Source organism: Equus asinus, chromosome 27, assembly GCF_041296235.1.
Source record: "Equus asinus isolate D_3611 breed Donkey chromosome 27, EquAss-T2T_v2, whole genome shotgun sequence".
Lineage (NCBI taxonomy): Eukaryota > Metazoa > Chordata > Mammalia > Perissodactyla > Equidae > Equus > Equus asinus.
In genome coordinates this window covers 14,541,918-14,563,215 of record NC_091816.1, presented here as the reverse complement: position 1 = coordinate 14,563,215, position 21,298 = coordinate 14,541,918, and the positions used below count along the sequence as shown (strand labels likewise).

The following is a 21,298-nucleotide window of genomic DNA, read 5'->3' as shown; positions in this document are numbered from 1 at the left end:
GGATTCGGAACAACCCAGGGCCCTGTGCTTCCTCCCTGGCATTTATCTCCCCAGCTAGGACCAGCCTTCACTGCTGTGAAGCTTACAAAGCAATCAGCTGCCCTCCTCTGCACCTCACAGCTTTTCAGCTCAGCCATGGATGGGGATCGAGTCCTCTGGAAACCTCCCTTCTGTATGTGGAAACATCGATCGAAAATATTTCTCCCCCAGCCTCTGGCTCTAAGAATAGAGTCAATTTAAAACTGGACAGTTTCAGTTTTGCTTTCTCTACCTTTATTACATTTTTGCGTTTGAGATACAAACCACTCTTATACCACACAAAATACATCCATTCTTGTGATTTTTTTAAAGTGCATTTCCCCTTGTGTACAAAAATATTTATTTTTTAAAACGCAGAAATTTCTTGACAAGGCACTTTTAGACATCGAATGAGGACGACGTTTCGGTTCTACATTCATAAAAGGGAAACTACGTCATCACAGCCGCATTCTTGGCGTCCTCGCAGATTCTAGGAACTGATAAACAAAACCATCAAAACGTTCACAGCTTTACAACTTGGGCTGTGATGTCTTACAACCTCAAAAAGGAAAGCTGCCGTTAGTTAACAGTTAACGACAGCTTATCCCTCCCAGTCCCAGAGGTGTCCCACTTCAGGAATTGAAGATAAGCTGCCAAATCGTCTTCGGACGATCCCATTACACGTGTAACTCCTTGTCCCCCATTTCAGTGATATCAGGAGAGACAGGAGACGGGACCCCCCAAGAGTCTTGACCCAGAGCCTTGAGGTCTACTCGGGCAAACCACATCCGGTAGAGGAATTGTAAAAGAGGAAACAAAGGGAAGACGACCAAGGTTTTCATTCACTGTCCATTGAGAGAGAAGACCCAGAAAACGGGCCCATCTAAAAAGTGAGCGAACACACACTTTTTTGGTTTATAAACATATACAGATACAACCCATTTAACGTCCAGGTGACTACAAGTTATGCTTGTTTTTAAAAAGCAACTTATATGCAAAGATCAAAACCACAGCATTCTTTTAGCAGTTTGAAATTTACACCTTTAAAAAAACATATTGAAAGAGTAATGCTTTGCCACCATTAAAATTAAATCTTAAGAGATAAAATAAATTCTACCGTGACTCTAAAATTGTCAATTTCTGGAGAACTATGTAACTCCATTATTTCTCATCAGCTCCCCTACAAGAATACTTAAAAAAAAACCCACTCAAATGTTCCATATCTTCCAAGAAACCTTAAAAGCTTATTTATTATATATCTTTATATGTTCAAGCCTATTTATTGCACCTAATTTGCAAATGCCCCCCAGGGCATTTGGGGGAATAAATATGAAACAAAAATGGAGCTGCTTCCCTATTCCTGGACAACGGCACCAGTGGCAGGAGGCTGGTCTTTCTGGGGCAATTTGGGAAGGACATTGGGATGGGGGGGCCGTTTGTCATCATAGCCAAGAGCTGTCTGAGGGTCCAACCTACAAGTCAGGCTGCAGTGAAGTCTCCAACTAAGAAAGCTGTCACTCTCTGTGGTGCGGGGAGCTATGAAATAAGGAGAGGTCCCATTGAAGCGGTTCCTGAGGTCATCTGTTGATATCCTGGGACAGAGCTGGGCCCAAAGGAGAAAGACTGATGGGTAAAGAGAAGACAGTATTCTTCAGATGCTGCCACCTCACTGAACGACAATGCCGACGGGGAAGCTGGGCAAGCAGATTCTTCAGTCATGAAGGGTCTTTGCAAGCAGGTGAGGGCTTTCTTGGGGTGGGGTTTGGGGGTGGGTAAGCAGCCCAGGTGCACTGGTGGGGGGCTGGCAACCAGTGCCCCCAGCAAAAAAGCTGGGGTGAGCTGGAGTAAAGAAGGGTAGCAGGGAGGGTGTATGGTGTTTTAAAAGAGACACTTATCACTGAATCACCATATTTCAAATTTTGACACGGAATGTCTTAAGATCACTATTACTGAAAAACCAACAGGAGTCACTCAAGGCTTTTCTCTTATGAACATAGAATGATCTGGTTACCTTCAGTCCAGTAACATGCAAATGACAGTGCACCTTACACCTTTTCTGAACTTCAGGAGAAGGGAGGGGCCTTCTTAAAAGAAAATAAATTCATGACCTGTATAAAATCAGTTTTGCTTCCATTCCACTTAGATTTCCACTATTAATAAACCAGATTTGTAACAATGAAAGTATTGCTTGTGTACCTGATGGGTAAGATATGCTCAGATAAAACACAGTTCTGCCCAATTTCAGCGTAAGGTAAAAATGTGATTTTCCCGTAAATGATATCATCATGTAATCCCCGAGTGCCATCCACCTGGGAGAGGCATAAAAAATAAAGCACTAGGTTGCAGACGAGTGACAGCCAATTTTAGGAACAAGAATTACATTGAACACCACTTAAGAGCATTTACAAAGTCAAAACCCTTTTAAGTTCAAAAAAGGAAAAAAGAAAACCCACCACAAAACTCTAGGAGCCAAGACACTTCATACCTGCCCGACACTGATTTTCTAACTGATCTGGAAAATGCAAGTGAAACTGCTTGCTGAGTCCAGGAGCTGTGCCCCAAATCCAGGCAGCTGTGCATTTCTCCTCCTGCCTCCCTTAGGAAAACCTCACTTTAGTAAGACCGGGCAGAAGGAAAATGAGACGGTTGTTTGAGCTCCAAAAACAAAACAACACAGAAAAAACCCAACCTTTCTACAAATACACATGGAAAAATATTTTTTAAACACCCCCAAGTACAACCAATCTTGCCCAAGAAAAATCACAGTTCCAGGAGCCTCACAACAGTATGAACCAACAGACTTTTAATTCTTTAGTCCAATATGGTTGAGAACAATTAATCTCTGATATTTCAGAGTTGGCAAACACGGAAAATAAACTATGAGAACTTGGTGAGGTTTTTCTCCCCTAGCCCCTGACATACTCACACACCATAAATAAGAACACCCAAGTTCAAACTCCCAGGGTGCCTCGTAAAGTGTCCTGGATATTGAAAATCACAGTCAAGATAAAAGAAAACATCTTCTGGAGTCTTTGAGGATATACTGGATCTGCAAATCAAAATGTCCTGCACACAGCATCAAAGACGACTCTCCAGGAAAGGCAATTCTAAATTCCTTTTGTGAAGAACGAGATGCCACAAACCCGCGGAGCAAGTTAACACAAATCTTGTAATTGAGCCGTCTCGTGACTCAGAGTAGGAGTACTTAGAAAGCTCCCCAAAAAGCCAAGAGGAGAAGCCAGAAGTGTTCCCTTCGTGGCTGTCCCGCGTTGTCATGAGCCTGCAATCTGTAACACCACACAGGAGCCAGTTACGGTTGATAAGTGGTGTGTGTTCGTGCTGGAACATACACGTGGGGTCAGAAAGCGGAAATGCCTGTCTCAGTCCCAGGCTCATTTGCCGTTACTATCTTTTCCTGAACATCAGATGAACTGTGGAAGCAAACAAGATGCAAAATAAAGCACAGAGATAAAGTGTGATGGACGTGTAGGCGTGGAACAGCAGCATGAGGCAGGAAGGGCCTGGCCGGGTGGAGAACACCCGAAGATGCACGGCGAGGATCCAGTGGGAGGTGGCTGGGGACGGAGTGACTTTGAGGTGACTGACTTTCCACATCCGAGGGGAGAGGAGTGGCTCCTCTGGGCCGCCTGGCACGCTCCGGGTTGCCCTGTTAAGACATCATCCTCCAGCTTCGCCAGCACCGCCTGCAGGCCTGGTTCCTGTCCAGACCCTATCCCGCACATCCTGCTCAGCCCCTCATGACAGCCACGGGTGCCAAACAGCCAGCACACCACATCCACTCTGAGTGTGAAACCGGTTCTGTGATCTAAACCTGGCTGGTTTTGCTGGTTTACGAAAAAAGTGAATAGGATCCTTTCTTTTCAAAAGCTGTGCCTAATGGCAGTTCAACTTTTCTCTTGGCTTCCATCTCCATCCCACGGCGACTGCTTTTAGGCTTGTCTGCACCCACTCAGCCAGGCTCTGTCATGTGCAGTCACTAATAGTAGGGCCCTAGCTTTTCGTATCCTAAATAACTAGGCCACTCTGGAAACAGACCATAGGAACACCGAGGGCTTCCGAACTGGTCAAAGGATATTCCAAAATCTGGACCATTCGGTAGCTCAGCTGTTCCCTGAGAGGATTTCAGTTCAGCCCGGATGATCCGATAGTTTTTGCCTTTGTTGCTGTCCCAGTATGTCTGTCCGCTGCACTCATAGCACACGGCGAACTCCATTCTTTCATAGGACTGGATTTTCTCGGGTAAGCTAATGTCAAAGGAGAACGTGTCCCTGTCTGAACCGGCATAAGTGTCCTTCACATACTGGCAGGGAAAGTCTGTGAAGCTCTTCCAAGTGTCAAATGTCATCCTGATTTTCACCGTCTTCTCAAAGGCGAGGTTCTGCACCTTCACAGTGCCTGCGATGGCCCTGTCCTTCAGGACGCAGTTTTCAAGGCACACGTGGTCGGTCTGAAGCCGATTTCTAAAGTCTAAGTAATCGGCCGAGGGCTGTGAAAAATCCAGAACAAAGCTCTCGCTCTCTGCTGTCGTCAAATTCACGATGTTGTCTAGGAGTTCAGTGATGTTAAACGGAATATCTAACGGGTCATCGAATTCTGAGAACACTTTGACCATTGTCAGGGCCAGGCCCTGGTTGTCTGCGAAGGATACTCGCTTCTTCACCTTTTTCTCCTGGACGGTGGGGGCCACCATTCCACTGGCTTCATTCTTGCTGCTCAGCTGAATACAAGGCCTCAGAGGTTTGCTGGGCTTTGGGGAGATCTGGAAGGCGCACCTCTCTCTGCGCAAGGAAGGGGCCATGCAGCTGTATCTGCACTCGATGTCCACGGCCATCATTGGGTTAGATGAATAGGCTAGGACCCTGGCAGAGGGAGGAGAGAAAGAAACAGCAACGAGATCAGACAGACGGTGACAGACATCACTTCAACAGGGACTGGCACACCATGTCTTCCTTCATCCCTCTCCACATGGTTACAGCTCAGGATTAAGTCGGCTGTGGTCCAGCATGACCTTGGTTTCAGGGACAATTAAGTGTGTAAAGTTAGGGGACAAAAGGTCCAACGTTCAATCAAACAAACAAACAAGGAAGCAGTAGTCTGACCACTAAGTTCATAGGTCTTTCTGTTGGGATTTCTTGGGGCCTTCGGAATGCTAATACACACGGGGCACAAAGAAAAGAGCACACTGTGTGCAGCATTTCCCAAACTTATCTCAGTAGGGAACCCTTTCTTGTGGAGTATCTTGCAGGCATGTGTTCTAAGGAACATACTTTGGTAAATACTGCTTTAACCCAATGAAAAGAAATTAATTCATCCCATAAATATTGATTGGTGTTTACTGTATGCTGGGCATTACACCAGACACCGGGATTCAATGGTGAAGACAGACACAAACCTGCATTAAATTTACAGTAGATTTTTATATTCCAGTGTATCTTTCTTTAAAAAACTCCCAGCAATTTAGTACTTTTAAACCTTTCATATGACTATTTGTCTTATCTACAGTGAAAAGAGCCTATTTATGAATAAAAAGCAAAACAATCATGTTAATGAGGTTAAATTGACTTCATAAAAACTATATTTTTTGTGTAAGTGAAAAAAATAATACCAAAAGTTTTAAAAACTGGGAAAACATTTTACACAAAGCATGACAGCAAAGAGTTACAACCTTAATATATAAAGAGTTCTTAAAAATCAATAACAAGGTCAAATATTCCAGAGAAAAATGAGCAAAGAGCATGAATAGAAAATTTATGAAAGAAATTTAAAAGTGGCCCACAAATATTGCAAAATGTCCAACCTTATAAGTAATTTAAGAAATTTGATTAGAAAATGTCTTTTTTTTTTTCCTACTGTTAGGAAAGAATTAAAAAATACAACAGAAATATTTCTATTAGTCTAAATTGACCCAACCTTTGTAAATGTTCTTAGCATTTTTGGTTCTAATGTCACATACACATATTTATCTGAAGGAAATAATTAAAAATCCATGAAAGTTAATTACTAAAATGTTCCATGCAACATTATGAGGGGAAGAGGGTGAGAAAATAACCTAAATGACCAGTAACAAGTGTCTGGTTAAGTCAATTGTACCACATCCATGTGATAAAATGTTGTATCATCACTAAAACCGTTATTTGGAAAAAGATTTAAATGGCATGGGAAAGACTTATAATATATGTTAATATAAAAAATAGAAAAGATAAAATTGTACATAGAGACCAAATTTGTGAGGAAAAAATATTATGTATAAGCACTCACACAAAAAGACTGAAGATTTATGCTTAAAACTCTCACAATATCCAGGTGATAGAATTTCAGGCAATTTCTCTGTTCCTACTTTGTCCCTTCTTATATTTTCAAAAATAATATCCCTTCTATAATCAGGGGAAAAATGAATCTAATAAAACACCTTAAACATTTTAAGATTTGCCAAAAATCCATCCAATGCTATTACTTCACTAAAGCCAAGCAATTTTTATCATTCTGATCACCACGGAAAATTTACATGCTGAGTTGACAGTTGCCATGGGCTAACTGAAGAAGTCAGTGATGAAACCAGGATCAGAACGTCTAATCTAAGAACCACAGAACACAGGATCTGGATTCGTTCCCAGCCACCTCTCCCCTCACTACGGCAATGGTGAAGGAACATGGTGGCATGCTGGGGGGCTCGCTCTCAGGCCTCCCCTGGTCCCCAGCCCATGGCGGGGGCTGCCGGGTTATGGTGGTAGCTAAGGAGAAGCGAAAGGCAAAATGTTGCTCCTCTTCTTACAAGAGCCAGGATCACTGGTTCGGTCCATAAATAGCTCATTTTCAACTTCTGATTTCGATTAATCAAATATATAAAGAAAAATGAGATAGGATGAAGACATATTGGGTTTGATCCCATTTTTCAAAAGAAATAGACCACTTTCCTTGGATGCAAGAATCACTTATTGATGACCAACTGGAGAAACACAAATTCAGAGACAAAACAATAACTTATAGCTCGAAGGTAGTTATCTAAATATTCATTTTAAAGGGTATTTGTCTTACCGCTTTCTAACCAAGTTAAACGAGTGAAAATTTTAGGAACAAATTTGCTTTCTATTATCTGTTCTTATACCCACGGATTTGTTCTGGAAAGGAAAGTGGTAACTGAACTGGGTTAAGAAGGCTTTAAAGAGGGTCAATGGATTGACTAACGGGTTCAATGTAAAAAAACCCTATACTTGCAAAGTATGTAAATTTTAGTATATAAGTATATAAATTTTAGTTTTATATAAATAAAAAGTATAAGTATAAATAAAAAGTATATAAATTTCAGTTTCCCCCTGGCCATTGCAAAACGTTGTTAGAATGTACTGGAATTACACCTTCAGCTCTAATTTTAACACAGGCGGCTGTTTTTGTTTTTGTTTTACTAAATACGGATTAAAAACCAAACAGCGGGCAAAGCCTTGCGCGCCAGCCCTGCCTCCTCCGCCCACCCTTGACAACCTGGGTGTGAACCTAAGGAGGAGGGGTTCCTCCTGGGCTGCAGCTGCTTCCTCCTGGCCTGAGTCAGCACAAGGTTATCGGCAAGTTCTCCATGCACGTCCACCGTGCCAACCCCATACGAGCTTTCCCGCACAACGTGAACACAGCTCGTTAGAAAAAGGTTGGGAAACTCTGAAGACGTTGGGGAAACAGAATTCTAAAGCAAAGGGGTCAGTTCAAGAACATGCAGCAGAGGAAAGTCACTCTCAGATTCTAAGCCTGTGGGTTAAAAACACTTTGCTGAAGACCTCGGTAGAGCAACACTGTTTGGACCTATTGGTGTAAATTTCCCCTGAGATCTCTTTTATCCCCAAACTGTCAGAACAAGTGGAACTGGGTGGGGGGGGGAGCGCTAGTCAGAGCCCACAGCCAATTCAACCATTCCACCGGCGCTTTCTAGAGCCCGATTGGTTCTGCAACATTCTTCCAGGGAAGGCAAAAGTAGGGTTAACTGCCTGGCGGCCCAAGGGTTCCTAGCAGGGTACTGCCCCAGGGCATTGCACAAGCAACCCCCCAGAATCCCATCGCTTTTCAGTGTCACAGTAACCAGAGGTGAGGACCTTAACCCCTGTGGCCTCAGTCTGGGGTACGATCTGACTTGTTGGCCACCTTGCCTATCCACAGGTAGATTCAGGCTTTTATTAACCAGATCATTCTCCAAGAATCGATGCACCAAAGTGCTGGTTGGGTGTAGGCGTTCCTGACCCTCAGCTCAAGACTTCTTGAGTGGACCGTGACAGGGATGGCCGTCACTCAGCAGTCCTGGGAACGGAGACGTACAAGGTAACGGCTTCCTAAGTCCCCGGAAGGAAGGCACCTGGACAGGTGTTCCATCCTCAAATGGCATGAAAAGGATCAGTTCCAATACGGGATGCACCAGGCTGTGCCTCAGGCCCCCTCCCCTGACTGGCTCTCCTGCCACTCAGCCCCTTTAGCTCCCAGGCCAGGGAAGATGAGTCACCAACGTTGGCCAGGGAGAAATCCAGAACGAGAAGATACGGACACACATTTGCACAAGGAGAGCATGCCACAGAAGCTGGACACAGTTCGTTGTAGGATGGGATCATGAGAGCATGAGTAGCTGTTACTCAGACCAGTCAAGAACTTTCCTTCCAAACAGGTGACGAAGAGACCAAGGTTGCCCCATGAGGGACAGGGCCATGGCTGAGGGCAGATTTCAGTGTTCCTGGCCAAAAGAGGGCAAACCCTAACACTCCATGAAAATTGGAGAGAAGGTGGAAAATTTTGCATAAATGCTTTCCCTGTTCCACTAGTGACAAATAACACACCTTCTCAAGACAGCTGGCCAGGGTTAGAGGTCATGGAGATTTTTCTTGTGAAAGCTATATAGATGGACTTATACAGAGAATAACCCCATGACCTTCACAGTTTCGGGCGGCTGAGCTACTGGCTTTCTGGCTGTGCATTTTATAGGAAGTAAATATTTTTTTTGTATTGAGGCCAAGACATTCCCCCCCTCCATTCCCTTATACGCTGATAAGAAAAGACAAGAAAAATCAGACACATTAAGAACCCACCAGGAATGCTGAAACTATGTTAGGTAAACATTCACAACCAGTTTACCAGGTTATAATTTTTTAAAGACATGGCCATCTACCCCTTTGGCATTTCTTTATTCCCTCCCAAAAGCTCCGGCTGACCCAGTACAAATAAAGGTGACTACCTTCCCTTTGTACTCAGACCATGGGGCCCTTATTCACAGCCTTAAAAGCCACTTGTACTCTTCTATCCTGTCACCATCATCCAAAGTATCCTCGAGATAAACCTCTGTGGATGAGGCAGCATATTATAGGAAAGAGGTAAGTTAAAACCGAACAGTCCCTGCCATCTAAAAAGGGCCACCATGAAACGCAGAGCGCTGATCTAGGAGTGCCTCCACCCAGCTGTGCCGCTTAGGGCAAGTCACTCAACTTCTCTGGGCTTGAGCTTTCTCCTCTGAGGTCCCTTCTAGCTCTAACATTCTGGTTACTAATAATGCCTGATGTTCTCCTCTTCCCACTAACTTTTCCCTAGATATTTCAGCTCCTCTGTTGTGGAAAGTCTTCCAGCTGTCTTCACTTTAGTCTTGGCTCCTGGACAACCCTGCCAAATGAACCATTTCCTCTTCTCCTCTGCACCCCAGCTCAAAACCCTAACGCTATCTTCTCCTGGACCCTGGGTCTCCCAGGGAGGCCTGGCCACACAGACCACAGGCTCCAACACCTTCCAGAAACTCTCCAAGTTCTCAAGTCTAGTCTTTCCTCAATTTTTTGGACAAACACCACCAGGATGGGCCCCGAATTTTCTAGTATGTCGTTCTGGGGCCCCCACCCGTTTTGCACCGAGTCCCTTCCACATCCCTTTCTCTGCTCCAAAGGGTGGCATGAACAGGACACCAGGGGCAGGGGCAGAGCGTCCAGGGTGGAAGATCCCACAGGTCACTCGGACCCTGCCCCCCTGGGCCCAATGGGGTCGGGCTGCACCCCGCCCCCAAGCACTCCTCAAGCCTCCTCGGCCTGCTCCCCGGTACCCACCTTTTGGGCCGCGGGGAAGCCCCCTCTCCAGCTTGCTCGCAGCATCGGAGAGTCCGGAGGGAGGTGGCAGGGGAGGCCGCCGCCACCGGACTACGTGAGCGTCGGTGTGTCCGGGAGGCAGGGCTTGGGCTCGGTTCCCGGAGATGTGACCGGCAGGGGGAGGAATACGACGGGGGGGAGGAGCCCAAGTTATCGCAGCAGGGCGGGGCGGCGGGGCCACTCCGGCCGGGACGGCGCCTCCCGAGCGTCCCCGCGCGGCCGCCTTGCCCCAGCCGGTCCGGGACAGCCCCAGTCTGGGGACCAGGGGCCGGCGACCGGGGTGACCCCGTTCCGGAAGGCCGCGGCCGCCCTAGCACTCCATGGTCTCTCCGCCCCCGGCGGCCAGAGAGACTAACAAGTGTGTTTCCTTGCGTTTTACGGGGAAACCGAGACCCGGAGAGAGACGCAGCGACGTTTCCTTGTGCTCCAGACCCCACCGCCCAACTCCGAGACACCTTCCAGCAGCGTCGGGTCCCAGGCTGGAAACGCCTTGTGTCAGGTTGGAACACGGGGCAACAGGGGACAAGGGTAACTGGAGTCCCAGCCCCAGTCCCCCGGCCACCCCTAGCGGCTGGGACCCGCACCTCGGTGGAACACGTGGGTCTGGCCAGGCTCCATCCTACCTCTTGTCCCTGAATTGCCCTCTCCACGTGGAAGCGACAGCTTACTGGAGCCCGCCTAGAGTGTTCCACCCCCGGAGTGTAAGTGCAAGTTGCACGGTGAAAGTGTAGGTGATATTAACCAGAGGGACTCCACTGCGCGCCCCTCGCCGCCGTTTCCCGGCCCTACACGCGGACTCCAGGGCTTGGGGAGGGACGTACCTGGTACAACTAATAAGCCCCGAGGTGCAGAGGCGCCAAGCCCGCGGCAGCATCCGCACGGGGCTGGCGGGGGCCGGGGCTCAGGTCCGCGCCCTGCGCGGGCAGCCGCATCCGTCCATGCCCCAAAGCAGCCCGCTCGCCTCCTCCCTGCGGCCCATCACCCGAGACTCGGGCTCCCCGCCGCCGCGCTTCTCCCTTTAACTTTCCGGCCACTTCTCCCGATTCGGGATGCCATCCCAGGCCCCTTTTCACGTGAACGCCCCCCGCAACCAATGGGCGCGCCCGCGACGCGAGCCGTCGACCAATACCGGTGGAGTCGCGGCCCCCAGCGCAGCGCTCCGCCACGTGATCGGCTGCGCGCCCAGAGTGATAGGGCTGGCGTCCAGGGGCTGGGAAGCGGTCGGCGGGTCACTGTTTCATCAGGAGCCCAGGGACGGGCGCCAGGGGGCAGAGCCACTTTCCTTCCGAAGAGCATCCCGTTGCAGCAAGAGGGCTGGACGCAGGCAGCTTGCAAAGTTCCCTCTTCCTGGGCAAAGTCCTAGCCAGGCAACGCCTTGCTACACGCGCAGACATGGTTGCGGTGGCATTCACACCGTCCCGCCCGCCCCACCTTGGTCTTACACTTTAGCCACGGCGTTCACAGACGACCATTAGTTCCCCCATCATATGCGAGCCCGGAGGAGCCCGAGAGAATACCAAGTGTGTTTCCCTCCGTTTTAGGTGGAGTCCCCGAGATTGGTATCCTCAGCTCCTATTGGAGGGTCGAAAAGAAATAACTACTTTACGCTTTCTTTGTGCCTGTCATGGTCCAGGTGTTACTGTGAAAGGAATACAGTAAAACCCTTTTCATAAAATTGTTATTGGGGCAAAGGTCCAATATCCAGATGAGGGTTTCTCAAGTAGGTATATTTTAGAGGAAATTTCCTGACTTGAATCTGTTAGTAACTACTTATACCGGCAGGGCCGCCAGGATCTCTATGATACACCTTGAGGCCTGTAGAGAATGATGAGCTTAGAAGAAACTGGAAGCCCCTCCTCTCGTAAGAGATCAATTTAGGTATACGTATATATAGTCATATGTTTAGTCTCCTTTGTGTTCAGCCCTGAGCTAGCCACATGAGAATCCCAGATTTTTAGTTTCAGTGAGTTTTATAAATTGATATACTGTTGCCAGCTTTTTAAAGTGCCAAGTACAGACATTAAAATAAATAAACCCTACCATCTTCTGCTACCATCCTTTTATTAAAATAAAAGTACTCTTAACAGCAATAACATCAAAATGAAGGAAGGATATAATCTCAGAGTAAAGGCCAGTCCTTCACATTGGATATATTTAGCATTATGAAAATTTATTGTGTTGAATATGGCATTTGGAAATTTCTGCTTTAAGGGATCTAAGAGCAGCTTCTCATTTTACTAGGAATGTGAGACTAAAACACTGGTTGGTTACAGTAATTCAGTGCAGGCCTTCAACTCTATAGAGAGCTTCCCCAGACACAGCCTCCCTGTGTGAAGGGCCATCATTAGTCCTCTTTTTCACTGGGCATGTCTGATAAAGGACCACCTGTGAAATCAGCTATTGGTAGGTGGTTGGCAAAGAAAGTTTCTATGCAGTATTCCCTTTGCCAACTCTACGCCCCTTTAATGAGCTGATGAGTAGGTTGAAGACTTATTAAGCCAAGTATTGGCTACATTTCTCAGGTGTGGTGAGGATCCTAGAGGGGTGGGCAAAGATAAAGAGCCAACATTGCAAAATGCAAGCAGGGAAAGGGTGATCTGAACCAAACTGGGAAGGAGTTGGGACAAGTAAACACAACTTTATAGCATTAGGGTTTGGAAGCATCTTCCTTACATGGATCTAGGAAACCATGGGTAATCATTTCCCCTGTGGTTTAGATGACTATTTCAGACCAGGAGGGTGGGGCTAAACTCGGTGGTGGCACACCACAGGCTTGGTAGGCAGGAAGGCAGCATCTACAAGTTTGAAGAGAGCACAGTCTCCTTTGCAATCAGAATAGAGCTGGGATGCAAGCTCTGGAGGACTGTTCCAGCAGAATTCATAGCAGTCCCAGAGCCCCAGAATCTGGGAGCTGGACTGGCCCTTGAACATGCTCTTGCCTCACTCTTCAGCAGGTGAGGGAAAGTAAGCAGAAAGTGGCAAAGTTAAAATGGAAAATTTCATCCCTGTAGTTAATGCATACCAAGTTCCTTTTATAATATCTGGCATTGAATTTTAGCCTTAATTTCATTTAATAAGCCAACTTTCCTCCCCAAAATAAGCCCAAAAGATGGGCAGTGGCTAAGCATATAGCTAATTATCATTTTTCCATAAACTGTTCTTTTTCGTGGCTCTTAACTACCGCATTTCTGCTGGAAATGGAAAAACGAGTGAAATATCATCTTGCTCTGGAGAAGCTCTTAGGCTAATAAATAGTGATGTGGGATAAATGTATGGAAGGTCAATGTCTGTGTTTGGGGAGCTAAGAGGAAGACTGTGCATGTGTGGCAGTGGGGGTGGTGGGGGGCGGGGGGAATGAGGAAGGTCAGAGAAGGCTCCTGAAGAAGTGAGCATTGAGCAGGGTCCTGAAGAGGGAGTTAGGGTTTAAGGGCAATGGGAGAGAGCATGGCAGGAATTGAAGGCGCAGAGTGCTATATGTCTCCCCAAAGAATTTCCACTCTGCTGATTAGAAATTAAGTCCTTTTCCTGGCTTAAATATTAGACAGTGTTTCTTTATGCATGTATTAACGTCAGCTTTTTGCTCATCCAGAAAGTTTTAAAAAGTATTGTTAATGTCTTATCTCCTTCTCAACTTTGCATTTCAAAACCAGTCCAAACCTAGGTCCTATCTTCATCCAAGATTTTGGAAAAGAGATCTTTTTTTTTCCTCCTAAGAGTTGTAACCTTGCTTCTCCTTGAATAAAAAGTATTGCAAAGTGATTCTAAATAAAAATAACCAGCATCAAGAGGTGGAACTAAAGAAGAGAACATTCTTTTGCCTGATCAGAATAGAAAGGGGGAAAGACCGTTTGCAAACCGCTCAAGTCCATTTATATTTAGACGCGTGGAGTTGAGGGCACCTGTCAGATCTGCTGATGTGTCCTGGATGCATTGTGTTACCTGGGGCCCTCTGTCCCTCTCTCAGATTTGACTGAAAGTGACTTGCTAGGTGATGTTTTTATGGGACAGGCAGAGGCATACTGGCAGAGGGATTCTGTAAGCCTCTGTCGAGGGAGGATGTGTCCTTAACACGGGAGAAGATCTTGATTCGTTTACTTGTCAAAGCTCCTGGCACCCATTAGGGCGTTCTCACTACTGAGGGCTTTTGAGTTCCTGAATAAGGTTGATGGTGGAATCACTCTTTTAAAAGCCTTATAAACAGAGCAGCTTTTATTCCACAGCTCGTACTTTGTGCCATGCTTTTTGTGAACCTGATATAATATCTTTAATTTGTATTGTTGATTATTTTTTATGATTATAAAACTAATATGAGAACACTGTAGGCATTGTGTAAAGCACAGAAAATATGAAGATGAAAATAAAATCAGCACCACCCAGCAATCACTACCAACACAATTCACTGTCTTTTCTTTCAGTATTTATTCTATACATAAAATTGTATTATCAGGATCATCGTATACATACAGTTTAATATCTTGATTTTTTTACTCAGGACTGCTTCTCATTTTGAGTGTATTAGTAGGATTATAACTTTTCTGACATGCTTTTTAATGGCTGCATAATATTCTTTCATATAGAGAGACCATATTTTAACTATATTCTTATTGTGGGACACAGATTATTTTCCAAATGTTCTCTTTGTAAATACGCTTTGGTAAGCATCTTTATGTTTAAATCTTTGCCCACATCCCTGATTCTTTCCTATAACCATCTTTCCCACAGAGTACAGACATTTTTAGACTCAATTTATATTGCCAAATTGCTTTTAGAAAGATCAGTATTGACTTTTCATCCCCAGTACTAGAGAAAATTAGGAGTTAAATAATCCTAATAAGGTGTTGGTTTGTGGACTTTGGGCAAATTATACCTCATCTTGCAAAAAATAAAAAAAACATATAAGTTTTACTAATGAATCGTATACTCTGTGCCTGAGTGAAAATAGCGACCTACCTCATCTTTTGCCTTTGCTTTGCATCTCAAAGTATACAGCCAATTTGGGGTCATGAATGGGGACTTCATAACCCGTATTATTGACTTAAATGATATTAAGCGGTGGCTAGTCAGAGAGAAGGTGGAGAGGCTGGCAAGTAGGGAGTACCCCTTTGCCACAGGCTTAAAAGGAATTAGGCAAAACCCAGTATGTATTTATATTCTTTGCTCATTCGCCCTCTGTTCATGGCTGGTGTGGTCATTAATTATATTTAAACATGTAACTATATACATATGATGCAATGTATAGCATCCAGAATTTCATGGCAGGTGGCATGCATTTTTATGAGGAGAACAATGTGTCAGGCTGCCTTTAGGATTGTGACAAACCACTTGGCTGTCGCGTGCCTTGTGCCTTAGGTCGGGGCTGTTTCTGTTGCATGCCTCTGGAATCAGAGGCCTCAGATACTGTAAGCACTGCTGGGTTTGGTGTCAGCAATTGTGTTTCAGGTCCATCCTGATATTTACAAAACTGCCTGGTTCCTACTCTTAGAAACAGGCAATGATATAATTTATATCTAGAAAACAATTGAGGAATGAGGACTGACTTAAGAAATGAGGAAAAAACTAAGGATTTATATGCAATGATTTTTAAATATACATCCCCAAGTTTTCCAGCAACCCTTTAATTTTCTATCATTCCTCTTTTTCTTTGAAATTTAGAGTCAGAAGCTGAATTGACTTCATGGTTTTCCTTAGAACCATTTGATAGCCTCTAGAGAGTTACGACTTAAAGACTGCATTCTTCCTTCTCGAAACTTACGGTAACGATTTCTCCATACAGAGCCACAGGCTGTTTGGGAGCTAGAAATTGAGCCCTTAAAGCTAGGAAGTCACCACATGTCGAGAATATTCCTTCTCTGCTCCTGGCCTTGCTCATGTTCCCAAGGAGACACAAATCTCATAGAGCAGTGGGAGATCCATGGTCTAATGTCGATATTTCACTTAGTGCATCATAAAATGTGGAAGACAATGGTGCTTTTGTTAGGAAGGCTGCTCAAGTTTGTTTTAAAATTACACTTCACCGAAAACAACAACCTGATAACTAATTATTAGGATGAGTAGTCTTACTTGGTAAGTAGCCAGGACTATAAAATATACAAAGCCAAACTTTGATGTTGTTTCCATGTAAGCCTTGGAAATTGATATAACCATATATAAAACTTTAGCAAAGATATTTGGCATCATTTCTACTTTCTTCAGTTAATTCTTTGGTGCTCTTCAAATGCAAAGCCTCCTTAAATGGAGGGTATGTTGTCGCCTATTTTTTTCAAGGCTCATTGATCCAAAAAATTAGTTACTTATCCTTTCTTCCCTGACTGTCACTCTGGTTCTTTTTCATTCCTTCTTTCCTTCTCTTTTGGTATTGCTCCTTAGTTTATAAAATCTAGAAACTTCTCTCTCCTGAGATTAGTAAATAAGCATTTCTCTTTCTTATGAATCAGCATTATCCGTCAATTTTCAGGGACAATCCAAAGCCATAGGTTATGAGAAGAAGAAACATATTAAAAATATACGAAGAGTTTCTGGTTTAACTTCCTGCGAAAACTTTTGGGAAGACGCTTAAAAAGATGAAGACTCACGTCACCCTTGTACTCTAGAGATAATGAAAGGCAGTGGTTACGAGCTCGGTCATCTGATGGTCCTGGATTTGAATACTTCTCTGCTACAATGAGCTGTGGACCTTGGAAAAATTACTTCCCAACTTTGTACGTCTCTTTCCTTATCTGTAAAATGGGAATACTAATGCCTGCCTAGTAGGGTTACTCCGAAGATTTTCTGCAACACTTTATGTGTAACCAGGATGACGTGCTCTACAAAACCCAAGTACAGCAAAAGTCACATTTGTTAATTATTCTTAATAAGATAAAATCTGAATCTGAACCCTTCACTTGCCAAGGCCGGCAAGAAAGCTTAATATCTGTTGGCTTCTGCAGCCCCTCGCAATTGGGAACAGGCCCTTTGTTCTTAGACTCTGTGGTCCCTGACCTTGGTGCTGCTCCTTCGGCAGCCTATCCTGGGTGGAGGTTAGGTCCTCACCGCCCACCGCAGCTGCTGCTCAAGGCGGGCTGTTGTGATGCCCCTCAGCAGGCCTGGTGGGAAGCTCACGTACCCCCACATCTCAGCCCCTTCCACTTGAGGAGGGTATCAGTTTCTCTCACCTGTAGAAACTTCAGATCCCACAGGTCACAGGCTCTGGGGATTTACCCCCTCTCTGGGGTGATCTTTCTGCAAACCCATAGAAGTATGAGGCAGTATCCTCTCCCACTCTTGGAGAGTTCTGGACCTTTTCTGGAAGGACCCAGAATTCCCAAACAAAGGCTTGTATGAGGGCAATTTCTTCAGATGCTCTCAAACACGGAAGGAGCTGTTAGCACTTCGTTAGGACTAAAGGAGCCAAGACTTTAGGGAAAAAAGATGTGCCTTTCTCTCTGGTGTAAGGTGTTGGGGTCTATGAGAATAAAGCATAAATTTAAATAAGCTGACATATTTATAAACTATCAAGCACACGGTAAATATTCCAAGGGCATCATTAGTTTGCCCAATACCCCCTCATTTGAGGGTAGGTGAACAGAAACACCCACTAAGATATAGCTTATTAAAAAAGGGAAAGGGCTATTTCTAAAGACTCTGAAAAGGAGCAGACCTCTGAAACAGATTTACTAGAGGAAACAAAAGAAAAATTCAAGATATCTTTGATTACAAGGAGACATGGTATCTATGAATTACAGGAACCCACACACAGAAAAGACTCAGATGAAAAAGTTATCAAGATTATTTTTTAAAGAAAATTTTATTTAGAAATATGTGCATTTATCCTACATAGTTCATTACTTTCTTAGGTAGTTCTGCCATATAATAATTTATTTTTTTGAGGAAGGTTAGCCCTGAGCTAACATCCGCCGCCAATCCTCCTCTTTTTGCTGAGGAAGACTGGCCCTGAGCTAACATCCATGCCCATCTTCCTCTACTTTATATGTGGGATGCCTACCACAGCATGGCATCCCAAGGGCTGCCATGTCTGCACCCAGGATCGGAACTGGCAAACCCCAGGCCGCCGAAGCGGAATATGTGCACTTAACTACTGTGCCACCAGGCCGGCCCCCCATATAATAATTTTTTTAGTAAATTCTTAGTAAAGTATAGCATGCATTTTGAAAAGTGAACAAATTTTAAGTGTATAGATTAATAAATTGTTGTAATATCTATCCAGTAGCACCATGGAAGCCCAGTTTTATTCCCAATCTCGGTCACTCTTCCCCACATAGATAAGAATTATATTGATTTCTAACACCATAGCAAGATGGTTCCTTATGAAACTGAACACAATTTTACCATACAATCCAGCAATCATGCTCATTGGTATTTACCCAAAGGAGTTGAAAACTTATGTCCACATGAAAACCTGCACATGATGTTTATAGCAGCTTTATTCATAATTGCCAAAACTTGGAATCAACCAAGGTGTCCTTTTTTTTTTTTTTTTTTTTTTTTTTTGTGCCCTGAGTTAACATCCATGCCCATCTTCTTCTGCTTTATACATAGGACACCTACCACAGCATGGCTTTTGCCAAGTGGTGCCATGTCCACACCCGGGATCAGAACCAATGAACCCTGGGCCGCCGAGAAGCAGAACGTGCGAAGTTAACCACTGTGCGACCGGACCAGCCCCAAGGTGTCCTTCAATAGGTGAATGGATAAATGAACTGCAGTACGTCCAGACAATGGAATATTATTCAGCACTAAAAAGAAATGAGCCATCTAACCATGAAGAGACATGGTGGAAACTTAAATGCATATTACTAAGTGGAAGAAGCCAATCTGGAAAGGTTACATAGTATATGAGTCCAACTAGTTCTAGAAAAGGCAAAACTATGGAGACAGTAAAAAGGTCCGTGGTTGCCAGGGTTGGATCAGGGTGAGATGAAAAGACAGAGCAGAGAGAATTTTTAGAGCAGTGAAAATACTGTATGGTGTTATAATGATGGAGACGTGTCATTATACATTTGTCTAAGCCCATAGAATGTTCAACACTAAGAGCGAACCCTAAGGGAAACACCCTATTGACTTTTGATGATTATCACGTGTCAGTGTAGGTTCATCCTTGGTAACAAAGGTACCATTCTGGTGAATGATGTTGGTAATAGGGGAGGCTATGCATGTGTGGGGGCAAGAGGTATATGGGAGATCTCTGTATCTTCCTCTCAATTTTGCTATAAACCTAAAACTCCCCTAAAAAAATAAGATCTTAAAAAAAGTTAGTGAGATTAGATATGAAGAAAGATGAGATAAGAATGGATGGCAAAAAACAGAATCAGAGGATTAAACTCCATCATGGAGGTGAAAGTAAGCAAAATTGACAGTATAGAAAATAGAATTAGTGGCTTGGAGGTTAATCTTGAGGGGATGTATAGGAAAAATATTGAGTTAGAAATGGTAAGAGAAAGGGAAGAGTTACTGAAACAAGAGATAGATACTGAGAAAAAGAAAGGGAATCCAATTTAAGAATTATAATACTGCTAATGAAAAATACCAGAACAATAGAAACAGACATGATAAAAGCTTTATTAGAGAAAACATTTCTAAGCTGGAAAGAGTCCAAAGTATATAGATTGAATGGACTCACATATTTCAGATGGAATCAATTAAAAAATCCTACACCTAGACAACAATTTTGAATTATAAGGACAAAAGATAGTCCTACAAATATCCAGGTAGGAAATAGCCACCCTTCAAAAAACAAGTTATTGAAGAACAAATGCCAGATTGACTTCTGACCTCTTCATAGTACTAACTGTCAGAAAACCAGGGAGAAGCATCTGAAAGAATTTTGTACTCAGTCAACTTGACTTCCACGTGTAGTTGACCTCTCTTCCTAACACTTCCTGATTTTCTTACCAAATTTCCCCCACATCACAAAGTATAGCAATGAGACTGAGGACTGCCCCAAAAAAGTAGTTATAGTTTATCCACCATGCTAAGTTAGTTCCTTGATGAGGTTCTAATGTTACATCTAAAAGTCTATTTTGTGCTCTCATTTTGCTTTTTTCTCCAACGATCTGCTCATCTGGCAGCAGTAGTGTTGTTTGCTGCTGAGAAAAGAGGTCTCGCCCCCAATGACATCTTTAACCTCACCTCTCCCACTTCAAGGGTGGTCCTATTGTCTTCCTTGCCAGTGGGAATTTACACTTTGTGGGCGTAGTGTTTGCTCAGGTGGAAGAGCTCATCCCAAGTCTTTGCTCCTTAATTTCATTCCAAATGCCAAGACTTTAGTTTATAAATCATATCGGAAAATATAGACTACTAGAGTTAAAAGGACTTTGTGTCTTCTTGTCTAGCATCCTCTCTCTACAGGCGAGGAAACAGAGATGAAGAAAGATGCCATCACTTATTTCAAGTCACAGATTCAGATACTGCTTGAGTTGAGACTAACTAGGCTCCTGTTTTTCTGTATCCACAACCAGCCAGACTGATGGGCGAGATCTGTTGACCGGCTCACTCGAGCCAGTCTTCACAGTGAGGAAGAGGCTCATGAAGGCCACAGCCCAAAGCCCATGGAATGGCCAAATGCAAAGCGAATGCCCACTAATCAAAAGGCCAGTGAATTTCCCACAGGAAGTGGAGACAGACCTTCCACATGGAACCTCGAAGCAACTGAAAACCAAGGTGTTTCAACTGAAAACCAAGTATGAGAAGAGTCTGAGGACGTAGGTGATGGGCCTCCAGCCACTTCTTCAGAGTTCTCCAAAGTTTTAACTTTTAAGGGCTCTAGTAACAAGAACATTTTCCTTCTAAACAAGCAGACTTGGCTCATGATACCTGACATTCCAACACTGACCAAATTCAGATCACAGCCTGTGATTCAAGACCACAACCTGCTTTGGCAGATTCCATAGCTTTTCTACTTGGTACTTGGGTGGGTCAGGAACTCAATAAGATGCAAAAGAGAGAAGCCTCACTCAACCAGTTTAATTAAACAACAAAAAGAAGCAAGAAATTGGTCTATATAACCAAATACCAGGAAGGCTGGGAGTAGGCGGTTGGTCCTAGGATTAACTTCTCACATGGTGGGGAATGCGGCTGCTCGGGTCTGTGGGCCAACACCAACCCCACTTAGAGTAAGGGGAGGAAAGACGGCATCTCTCACCTGACAACAGTATACGAAATTCCCAGGGGGG

The 21,298-nt window shown here is 44.4% G+C and overlaps 1 protein-coding gene and 1 long non-coding RNA gene across 3 annotated transcripts; one reads left to right on the top strand and one right to left on the bottom strand.

Annotated features, from left to right (window-relative positions):
• Positions 1–253: 253 nt before the first annotated feature.
• On the bottom strand, positions 254–11,263 carry PPP1R3B (protein phosphatase 1 regulatory subunit 3B). 2 transcript variants are annotated; one of them, XM_014831008.3, is made up of 2 exons: positions 10,952–11,263; positions 254–4,898 (listed from the first exon to the last, which is right to left on the bottom strand). In XM_014831008.3, the coding sequence occupies exons 1-2, from the start codon at positions 11,002–11,004 to the stop codon at positions 4,016–4,018; spliced, it is 936 nt and encodes a 311-aa protein (XP_014686494.1). In that variant the 5' UTR covers positions 11,005–11,263; the 3' UTR covers positions 254–4,015. The 2 variants fall into 2 exon arrangements, with proteins under 2 accessions (XP_014686494.1, XP_014686485.1); XM_014830999.3 differs by lacking the exon at positions 10,952–11,263 and adding an exon at positions 10,092–10,358.
• LOC139042309 (uncharacterized) lies at positions 10,338–20,749 on the top strand. Its single transcript, XR_011498900.1, has 3 exons — positions 10,338–10,629; positions 18,666–18,809; positions 20,459–20,749. It is a non-coding gene; the product is annotated as an uncharacterized lncRNA (long non-coding RNA).
• The last annotated feature ends 549 nt before the right edge of the window (positions 20,750–21,298 follow it).

Coding starts and splice junctions, on each gene's coding strand:
- PPP1R3B (XM_014831008.3), bottom strand. CDS start 11,004: ATGCTGCCGCGGGCTTGGCGCCTCTGCACCTCGGGGCTTATTAGTTGT. Junction 4,899..10,951: donor GGGCTTATTAGTTGTACCAG/GTACGTCCCTCC, acceptor TCCCTCTGCCAG/GGTCCTAGCCTATTCATCTA.